Source organism: Carya illinoinensis, chromosome 5 (genome assembly GCF_018687715.1).
Source record: "Carya illinoinensis cultivar Pawnee chromosome 5, C.illinoinensisPawnee_v1, whole genome shotgun sequence".
NCBI classification, from domain to species: Eukaryota; Viridiplantae; Streptophyta; class Magnoliopsida; order Fagales; family Juglandaceae; genus Carya; species Carya illinoinensis.
The window spans coordinates 17,729,956-17,741,798 of NC_056756.1; the positions used below are offsets into that span (position 1 = coordinate 17,729,956).

General features: G+C 36.0%; 2 protein-coding genes across 2 annotated transcripts; both read right to left on the bottom strand.

Moving 5' to 3' along the window:
• Positions 1 to 378, bottom strand: LOC122310141. The gene has a single exon (XM_043124022.1). The coding sequence runs from the start codon at positions 376 to 378 to the stop codon at positions 1 to 3; it is 378 nt and encodes a 125-aa protein (XP_042979956.1).
• A 6,832-nt stretch (positions 379 to 7,210) lies between these two features.
• Positions 7,211 to 7,636, bottom strand: LOC122310142. Its single transcript, XM_043124023.1, has one exon. It carries the CDS (start codon positions 7,634 to 7,636, stop codon positions 7,211 to 7,213), a length of 426 nt encoding a protein of 141 aa, XP_042979957.1.
• Between the last annotated feature and the right edge of the window lie 4,207 nt (positions 7,637 to 11,843).

Sequence of the window (11,843 nt, forward strand, 5' to 3'; positions counted from 1 at the left end):
TCAGCTCCTGATCTCCCTTAGTGCCATCGTCCCAGGCCTGAACCTGTGTGGTTTCTTCACTCCTCCGGTAGCTAGAGCCGACTTCTGAGTGGCCTTGTGAATCCTGCTCTCAACAAGAACCAATCTAAACTTTGAATCCTTATCCTTGATCGAGGTGATGATCTGCAGCTTTGCAGTGGATTGAGTAACCCTCAGGGAGCCGAAGCCAACAAGCTTGTTCAAGATGTTCATGGTGGTGGTATATCGTTTGGAGAGGTGTCCGAGAGATATTTCTTTGTATTTGGAGAGAGGATTCAGGAAAGATTTGTTGAGTGAGGGCGTAAATGAAGGAGATCTGGCAGGGGACGAAGTTGAGAGGCTTGTCACCTCTGAATCCATCTTTGCATGCATTCTTTGAAGGGGGAGACCTTGTACAGCATAGGGGCAATCTTTTGAATGCCCTTGGGTGGTCAGCAAAGCCAAGCAAGAAGAGAATGGAGAAATTTGAACAAAGAAAGAGAAAAAAAAAAAAACAAAAGAAAAAAAAATGAATAAAACAAAATTGATGGAACTTATACAATGATGTTTTTTTTTAGTTTTCTTTACAAAAGTTAAAAGGCGTAGGGCTTGTCGGCAGCATTTGAATAAGGTGCTGATTATTACTTTTGCAGGTTTCAGGAACATGGAGAAGCTGAAGAAGATTTCGCACATGGTCCAAATCCTCCCTAATATCTTTCCTCAAATCACGGCTTTTTGTTGTGTTGTGAGTGCGTTTCAGTTCAGACTTGCCTGAGTCATTGTGGCTACTGAGACCCATTTTGCCCCCTTTTCTTAGTAGGGATAAGACTTTAAGACTTTTTAACAAAGTCTTTAAAAGTGGCTCACAAGACATAGGAGAGATTTACGGCCCACCAACAACTACACCTATAAGTCTAAATTGGTTGGCTCTACACGCTGAGCATGTGCAGAAGTTTTTTTTTTTTTTTTCGTTTGGTGAGTGAGAACTATGAAAGGTAGGTGGGTGGGCTGCAAGTGGGGCCCTCAAGGTGCACTAATCAATGGTTGGTGGGTGTTTACGGATGATAAATATGAATTATGAGGTTTTGAGTTTGGTAAGTGATTATTACTATTATTGTAATAATAGTTGACTGGTTCCTCTTTATAAGAGATAGAGATAAATTTTTTTATGATTAACTTGACATGTTTGATTAATAATTTTAGTTTTTCAGACAGGAGTTATGTACTGTGATCTTTTTCGATCACACTAATTTTTACAATACACGAAGGTCCTGATGACACTGAAGATAGTAATCTTCTATTTCAAGTAAGTTTTTCAATATATTATTTATAATTCTTGAGGTGAGTATTAATGATTACATCTCAAGTTACATCTATGATGAATTAAAATTTTTATAATTCACATTTTAATGTGATTAATTTTATTCATATTGTTTAGATATAAGTTTTATTTATTGATGATATGATTTATCTGAGCATGGAAATGAAGCATCCTTGAAGGATCGCCCTAAATCAATAATAGCTTGTGAGTATCTCAGAGTTTAAATGATTGATACTTGTACCAAAAGCTCATTATGATTTATGCACCTGAAGTTGCATAATTGAAATTGTGGAAAGAATATATATTTGAATGAACGTCTCGAATGTGCTCCTGAAGTAGCAATATCGAGTATGCTCCTGAAGTAGCAATATGAAATGTAAACGTTCACAATATATTCTAAATTTATATATGGTCTTTCAATGTCTGAGCAAAATAATGAGCTTTTGATGAGAATCATTAGTCACGTCTTACTAGATCTACATCATTCCCTGAAGTGAATGATAATGAATTTATATCATTCTATTCCCTGAAGTGAAAAGAATGATACGTTTCATTCAAAGAAACTAAGAGATTGGATGTGATAATGAATATCTTTTCGGGCCAGAAGCTCGTATTGGAAAAGCTGTAAGCTTTATCTTTGAGATGATATTATACAAATTATTGAATCAAATATTATGATGCATCAAAAGGTGATATGATTCAAAATATTTGTATATTTTCATAGTTATCTTGATCATCCAAAATGAATTACGATAAGTCGAATGATTTTCATATGGACGTCCATAAAAGAATCAGAAGATTCTTTTACTATAAAGTCTTACCACCAGAAGTGGAAAGAAAAATTTGCTTGAAGCAAATAAAATGAAATTATTTGACGTTATCTTGATTATCATATGTGAACCAGAAGTTCAGATGATAATTAAATTTTGGATACAATAAGATAAAAATGTCTCATATTCTAGCTGCTAAAATCCCAGCGAGGATTGAAGTCCCTGTAGGACAATTAAGAAATTCAACAGTCTAAAGACATGTGAGACTTATCGATACAAAAGATAGAGTATCTCAAAAGAGAAAGGCACAAATAATTTGGTGCTCCTGAAGAGGCCATACCCACAGAACAAACAATAAAGTCCATCCAAATTTTCTGTATAAAATTCTCCTCTATAAACTCTTGAAGAGTATAAATCTCCTGAAGAGGTTTTTTTTCATGAAAATGTCTTCCCTTGAAGAGGGACAGGTACCTGAAAATAACGAGATCTCGATACATTTCATGAATAATGGAGAAATTATGGATAGAAATAAAATCGTTGTCAACAACGTATTTCCATATGAGATGGCAATTGACATTACCAGAAGTAATGATGAAAGTGAATCAAGAATCGTCGAAAAATATGACGTAAAATATTGGCCAAATTTGAAAGAAACAATTCCTGGAGAATTGATTCACTAGTAAAATATGATGCATCGGGACTTATAGTCCAAACACCTAAAGAGGTGATGCTTGTTGAATGTTAGTGGGTATTTATAGAAAGGAAATAAAAATGTGATATATAAATCACGAGTCAATGTCTCAATTCCTGAAGAATTGATATCACTAGTTAAATGTGATAAATATAGACCTGAAGTCCAAACACCTAAAAAGGTGATTTTTGTTAAATATCAGTGAATATTTATATACATGATATAAAAAGCCTGAATCTTTTAATATGAAAATGTGATATAGAAATCACAAATTAGTTTCTTGAAGAAACAATATTGATACGCTTTTAAAGTGGTTGAAATCATATTAAAATTTTTATTAGCTTGAAAGTTACCGAGAGTTTGGATATGCATGATTAACTGCATATTTATATAGATCATTGGATCATGATATATATATGAAAATTCCTGAAAGATAGAAAATGTCTGAAGTTTCTAATATGAATACATCTGGAAATATGTATTCTATCAAGTTTCAAAGATCCTTATATGATCTAAAACAATCCAAATGCAAATGGAAACAAGCTATTATTGCAGTGATTTAAATGTCATTGAGGCTCCAGAAGAGCTCATGAAAACTGCACATATTTGAAATATAAATCTGAAACCCTTGCGGCTTCAAGGGGAAGATGGATGATGTTATTAGTCATGAAATACCATCTTTTAAATACAATTAGTATTTCAGATTCATGTTATGGGTTTGATATGAAGTGTGCATTATTAAAGAAGAAATAAAAGGGAGCACGCAGAACATCTACCAAAAGATAGAAACACAAATATAAATATTTGTGAAATATTATTTTATTATCTTGAAGAAAGAATTACAGAAATTTAAGGCACTTTGCCTCATTCTTCAAACGCTCTTGTTCTTCAAGAATCTGCATGGCATCCCTATCTAAAGGGGTGGGCAATCGAAAAGAAGATTTAAGCAAGGATTTTAAATTCTTATTCTCTTGCTTTATTGCTCCTATCTTCATGTTGGACTCCAGAAGAAGTCGCTGAAGGATAGCAATATTCTCGTGGAGTTTGTCAACTCCACAAGTTCTAGATTGCAGTCGCTGAGAAAATGCGACAATGGATGATGAGTATCGGGTACCGAGACTCACAAGCTCATAGATAGCTTCATTATCTGACCTATGAGTCAGATCATTATATTGCATGATAGCACCTGTGGTAGAAGCAGGAACAGCTGATGAACGAGGTGCAGAGTACCTCATATATTGACCCTGAGAAGATTACTGAGCCATTGCAGAAAGAAATTGCAGGATAAGAATGCAGAAAGAGATTGCAGAGTAAAAATGCAGTATGATTACAGAAAAATGAAGAAAATGAGATGCGAATAAAGATGAGTTGAATATCTCTTTTATAGAGAAAATTATGATACAGCATCTCTCGTGAAGCAAGAGAAAATAGACGAAATATAGCTTCATAGCTCTGCGGCGCCTGACACCTATAGAAGAGTTGAAAATGCGCAGTGCTTGTCTAATCTAAAAAGGCTGGCCACCGGTTTTATTAAAAAAGGAGGTTGGCGGTTTAATGTTGATGAATTCTCCACTAACTGTGTTATTTACAAAAACTCTAGAAGAGTACAACGCCAGAAGAGTAGTGATGAGCAGAAAGATCCAGTTGTGATTATTTTATCAACATGGTTCATGTCCACAATTAGTTGGATATGCAGATGCGAGTTATCTTTCAAATACACACAAGAAGATCATTGCAATTCATGAGAAGAAAGTTGAAATTGATATCAAGAAGGTACGGTCAAGTAAAAATCTGGTAGATTTATTCACTAAAGCATTACCAACTGTAACATTTAAGAAGATTATGTAGAGCACTGGAATGCGGAGGTTTGAAGACCTTTTATCATGCACTTTTCAGGGGAAGTAATGTCTTGAAGACTTGTGCTGATTGTACTCTTTTTCCTTCGCTAAGGTTTTATCCCACTGGGTTTTCCTTTGCAAGGTTTTAATGAGGCAATCCTAAAGCACTCGACGATACACATGAATACTGTACTATTTTTCCTTCGCCATTGGTTTTTTTCCCACAGGGTTTTTCCTTGGCAAGGTTTTAACGAGGCATATTCTTTAAATATGGTCATCCAAAGGGGAAGTGTTATAAACCATCTTGAATTGTATGACCACATTTAACTAGCCATCAAACGCATAGTGCTAGTCGTCAAAAGCATAGTCTCTTTTTGTAACCCTATATATATATTGATATATTGATGTTATAGGTGATACAGATCAATAAGAGAACATCTCTCATTCTCTCTCAACCTCTCTGAGCTCTCTATCCATCTTTGAATTTCTCTATCTATTTTCATGATTTCATAACACGTTATCAGCACGATGCTGAAAAGAAAAAATAATTAATAATAGGAATAACAGCCTATTTCAAAGTTTGATTAAACAGTCCATAAGAATAAACATTTTGATTCAACCAAAATAAAAAACATCATTTGCACTTTACAGCATCGTACTTGATCATTTGAACTTTGAAGTACCTGAAATTAAGATAAAAAAGTATTCAATCAATAAATATAACTAAATATTGATACAGAAAATTGAACATAATAAAAGTAAAATTTAATTACCATTAATACCAATAAAGACGTCCTTAATTTTGATATCAACTTATCTTTATCCATACTTCATCATTCATCGGCAACTATACTGGGGTTCACAATTACATCTGTAAAATGTTAAAAAAAATATAAATTAAATAAATTTATGAAATCATAAAAACAATTAAAATAATCAATAATAAAAAGAAAAAGTAAAATAAGGTTACCATCTTCAAGCCTATAGCTCTCATCATCAATGCCAATGCTATCTAGTCCAAGGGGTGTATCACTGATCCAGTTCTGTGTGCAAACGAGGGCCTCCACGGTTGACGGTGACAAAGAACTCCGGAAAGCATCCAAGACTCGACCTCCAGTGCTAAACGCCAACTCAGATGCAGCCGTCGTAATAGGAATGGCTAGCACATCTCGGGCAATACGGGAAAGGATTGGATACTTGATGGAATTAGCCTTCCACCAAATGCATATCTCAAATGCAGGACTAGGTGCCTCGACCTCTTCCATAAAATACCGTTCAACCTCTGAAGTACACCCTATAATATTCTTCGATGCAACGAGCTGATGATACTCATTCATGATGTTGTAATTCCTACGGCGTCGAGGCAATGTGTCAGTCGGGCTAAAGTCATTAGAGGGAGGTGTCAGAGTCACGTGTGAGGTACCCGCTGAAGATGAAGGTTGTCCACTATTTTTGTAGTGGTTGTACAAGTCATCGAGATCAGTTTTCAGCGCTGTAATAAACGATGCAGCCTTCATTGCCCCGAGGGCGGAATTTGCCTAATATTCTATCACGGCCAACTTGATTCGGGGGTCAAGGATCATAGCTATAAAGAGTAATCTATTTATCTTCTCAATTTGCCCCCAATATTTATTATATTTGGACAACATCCTCTGAGCCATACCAGATAACAGTCCGCTAGGGTCATCGCAACCATCTTCCAAGTGGTGGTGTAGTGTCGAGATCTGACTGAACCACAAGTTTGCAGTCGTGTATGCGAATCCAGATATTTTCATTGTAATATCATAAAAAATCTGCAAAAATGTGACAAAGAATCCTACACTCGTCCAATCATGTGTGTCCGGCGGACCGAGCCCATTTCTTGCAGGCTCCAGCAAAGCATACCGCAGACCCCCATCTTCCACCTCCATCCGCTCAAACACTTTTTGGTACCTCTGTGCCACATCCAACATCATGTATGTAGAGTTCCATCGAGTGGGAATGTCCAAGCACAGCGTTCGAGAATGTTTTATCCCAAGTTGTTCCTCTATTGTCCTGAATTTTTTCAGCCTTTGCAGGGAAGCCCTCACATACCGCACAATGTTGCGGACTTTTGTAATGGAATCGTCAACCTCTTTTAACCCTTCAGTCACAATCAGGTTGATTATGTGAGCACAACAACGAATATGGATAAACTCATGGTCCCAGATGACATCAGCCATCACTCTCGTATTCCGCTTGAACCATTCAATTGCAGTATCATTAGCACTGGCATTGTCAACTGTAATGCATAAAACCTTCTGTATTCCCCAATCTTTCAAGCAATCATCCATCGCTGCCCCAATTGATGCACCCTTATGATCATTTGTTTCTTTGAATCCAATAATCCATTTTTTTAAGTCTATGAACTGTCTATGTAGTGTGCTGTAATACACATGTATGAAACATTCTGTATAGACGTCCATGTGTCAGTCGTAAATGAGACTCTCTGGCCGGTCGTCATAAACATTTGTCTCATCTCAGCCTTCTCTTTCAAATGCCTTTTCATACAATCTCGCATTACTGTATACCGTGACGGCATTGGGAATCGTGGCTCAATAAGCTTGATAAACGATCAGAACCCACTTTTCTCAACTGTAGTAAACGGCATCTCATCTTTTATGATCATCTCAGCAAGCGCATCTCTCAACATCTTCTCACTATATTGAGGGATGACCATTTTCTTGAATTGCGTACCATCAGTTGCAGTAGAAGTTTCATAACTTAGCGTTGTCTGATCACGAGCCGCCAATCCTTTCACTATCTTATACCTCTGGCAACTATTTAGATGTGATATTAAACCAGCAGTGCCTTGTTTCTTTGAATGACATGCAACCTCTGTGCCACAATGGTTGCAAGCTGTGTGCGGTTCCGAGGGATCACCGTCAACCTTTGTGAAATGTTCCCACGTCCATGACATTTTTTTATTTGATCGTGGACGTGGTGGTCTGGCCCTCGCGGATGAAGGTGGTGGTACATCCGGCTCATCCCCAATACCCATCTCCTCCTCATCATTAAATGTATCCTCATCTTCTATGTTTATCGGGAGTGGGAATCGACTACTTGCACATGAAGTTTGTGCTCTGGAAGTGGGTCTGGATCTCGGTGGTGGGGACGGAATTGTGGCATCCTGATCTTGTTCTGGGATCCCATATGGTTCTTCCTCCATAGCTTGAAATCTGACACATTTAGTTGCAAAAATTAAAGTATTTATTAAAAAAAAAATAAACAATAAAACAATAAGCTATAGACATGCATAATGAATTCATTTGGCCAGTCTCATGTTAGAAGTAATTACGTATGTTATTTTCTTTGATTATTATAATTAATGATGAGAAAAGATGTAATCCCTATACACAGGAAGTATAAATGAATCCACTAAATAAACAAAAGACTTGTTCACCTCTGTGAACATCAACTTCTCTCTTAGGAAGTATAAATGATCTAGCTGCTACTTTTGCAAAGGTTAGCTTCCTTGAAATTGATGCTCATGAAAGAGTTATATACAAGTTTTGATGAGTTTCTCAATTTCTTTCATTTTTATGTCGTCTATCAACACTTTTTTTTTTTTTTTTTTAATATGATGGTATTAGATTCTAACTGTATTATTGATCTTTTCTCTTCTTTCTATATGTTAAGTTATAACACACCCCTCTACTTAAAAAGAAATTATAACACCCATTTCCTCTAAGCTAAGGGATGCTACTAACATAAACAATTCTACAAGCCAAGTATAAGAAGATTCCATTATCAAAATATTCTGAAACATCATCAATAAAACCCAACAGTAGCATTTATTTCAAAACAATAAAGTTATGAGTTCTTGCTTCTTCTGAAATTCCTGTATATATATATATATATATATATATATTGAAGTGACCTGAAGTAATTTCTTTTTTTCTCTATCACAGCTTCCAATATATCTTTTGTATTTGATATTGATATGGGCACAAACATTCAATGCAAGTGAGTAGTTAAACATAATCGAGTTTGTGAAAACATGATGATTAATTTAAAATAAATATTAATTATGGGGGGCCTCCTACGAAATTGCCTGCAATTTGAGCAGAAAATTCAAGAAATCTCCAAGTTCTTCAACATTGATTATTGTTCACATAGATCTTTCGAGTAATATTAAATATTATATTTAATAAATATTGTAAAATTCAATTTTTGTATTTATCTCACTCACACTCTAGAATCCAGATAAAAAATTCTTAGCTGTTGACCATATATCATAAGAGTGAAGAGAAGAGGACTAATGAGTAATTACTATCTGTAATTTGATTTATAAATCTGATAAAATCTCCAATCACATGCAAAAACAATCTTTAGTAAGACCGAAAAGAAACAGAGGATTGTTTGCGACATTTTTCTACCATGCTATTTAGTAGCCAAACTGGATTTACTCGTCCCTAAAATAAAAAAGAAAAGCAGGGGAGAAAGCAAGAGAAGATAAAACAGTGAAAACATGCTAGTATGTAACCTTAACAACCAAGCAAAGTCCAATTTCAAGACTAAACAATGGATGGAAGTCATTTATGGTGGTCAGCGTCATGATGCTACTATGGCATGCCGCCCTACATATTATGACTAGAAAAGAAGATAATGGGGCATTCTAGGAGGCTGAGAATCCAGGTGGTTCTACAAAAGTGGGTAATCTTTGGCAAGCTAGACAAGACAAGAATGAGACATTATCATGGTGAACTTGCTTTGGAGATACAAATACTATCAAATTCTCAAAAGACATGTGAATCATCTAGAAAGGCCATGATAAGCTTCCAGCAACATGCGAATCTCCTTCCCAACCAGCACCAAAGCCATAATTACCTTTGTCTAGAAAGCTGGATAATTTCACAGTGCATAAATCCTAGTAATTATCAACTCAAGCAGTAGTTCTTGTAAGTATGCTTGGATTATCTACGTTTCCGAAACCTCTTTCAATGCACCAAGTAAATATTAATAAGATCAGTATGGCTTCTACTCCAATCCTATGCTAATTAACAACGCTGCAGTCAAACAAGACCAACAAAGAAATGTCCGAACAATTTAAAAATGATCTGTATATGTTGCCAATTAACAAAACATATTGCTTTAATTAATGTTGAAAACTTGAGAAGAGCTTAAATGGAAACCTCGATTATATGATCATGTCAACTCTTTGTGACATTTCCACAAACACGTAGGCCACAGCCTTCAATGTCCATCTAACTAACACACAACGCGTGAAAAAGACCATCCTCAATACATTCACGGCCAAGTGCCAACGTCCAAAACAGTGCATTCACAATTTCACGGCCAATTTTCAATTAATAAATAAATACAAAAGAAAAATTTGGAGTAAATACACAGTCGGTAAAATTTCAATTTACCAATTGGGTAATGTTAGGCTGTTAGTAGCAACTTGCAACAATAAACTTGGCACTGCAGTGAGTCGGCAACGGCAACCTCTAAGCTGTGGCGTCGTCGGTGAGATGAGTCTGAGACTCTGAGCAGCTGAGGACAGTGAGGCGTGAGCCGTGTGGTCGACTAGTCAGACTTCGAGTAAGGAACTCAGGAACAGAGGAAGAATCCGAACTCCGAAGAAGGCAAGAATGGCTTATGGCACTCGGGGAGGCCATTTAGCCGTGATTCAAATGGCATCGTTCTCATTTAAATTGAATGATGCCGTTCCAATTAGGAGGTAGCCAAAAACCTGATGCAAAACGGCGTCATTTTGCATCAGGTTTTTTTTTTTTTTTTTTTTTTTTTTTTTTTTTTAAAAGTCGAAATCGGAATTCGGAAATTGGAACCTGTGGTTTACCGATTCCGATTTCGACTTCCGTTACGGAGTCGGAACTGCTCCGATTCCGACTCCGACTTCCGAACCCTCCGATTCCGTCGGAATCGGAATTGGACCGGAAGTCGGCTGGAATCAAATAGTTCAGAATTTTGCTCACCCCTACCTCCTGTCCTTTCTGCAACTGCCATTAGTGTCATGTTGTAGCAAGAAAATAATAATCTGACTAATAAGTCAGATTCTGATGCTATTTATGACTTGGTGAGTCTTGGGACTCGCTACTCTTCCTCTATTGTTGCTTTTTCTCAGCGGCTACAAGCCAAAAATCATGAAGTTGAAAAGCTCAAAGAACAAATTGTTGTACTTCAAAGAATTGTTCAAGAGTCTCACACAAGGGAAGAAATCATTCGGCAGAAGAATAAACAGTTGAAATTTTTATTAGATTCTTCATTCCGCTTGCCGGTTCCCATGGATAAGAATGACATGATATTGTATGAAGAGAATGAGCGTCTCAAACATGAGGCTAAGAATCTCAAGTTTATGTAAAAGTATTTAAAAAATCTATCTCTATTTTTATTGACTCTGGTCTATCTTTTAAGAGATATTCATAGCATGCATCATACCTATTTCTCTTCTGATCATACATAATCTATCTTCTGATAAAGGTTTTGTGAAAATATCTGCTAATTGATCGTGTGTATTTATGAACTCTAGTACTATATCACCTTTCTGCACATGATCTCGAAGAAAATGATATCTTATTTCAATATGCTTAGTTCTAGAATGTTGTATTGGGTTCTTTGAAAGATTTATAGCACTTGTATTATCACATTTGATTGGAATGTGATTATACATGAGTTTAAAATCTTCAAGTTGTTGCTTCATGTAGAGAATTTGAGCACAACAACTACCCGCAGCAACATATTCTGCCTCAGCAGTAGATAGTGCAACAGAATTTTGTTTTTTACTAAACCAGGAAACTAGTGCATGACCTAAAAAATGGCATGCTCCACTAGTGCTTTTTCGATCTATTTTATAGCCAGCAAAATCTGCATCTGTGTAGCTGATTAGATCGAAAGATGTGTGCTTAGGGTACCATAACCCTAAGTTCATTGTACCACTAAGATATCTAAGAATGCGCTTAACTGTAATTAAATGTGATTCTTTTGGAGATGATGGAAAGCGTGCACATACGCACACACTAAACATAATATCTGGTCTACTGGCTGTTAAATATAATAAGCTATCAATCATACCTCGATATATCTTCGAGTCAACTGGTTTACCGGATTCATCTTTATCAAGTTTAGTTGATGGGCTCATTGGTGTTCCAATTTCCTTAGCATTTTCCATCCCAAACTTTTTCAGTAATTCCTTAATATATTTTGATTGATTGATGAATGTCCCATTTTTTGCTTGCTTAATTTGC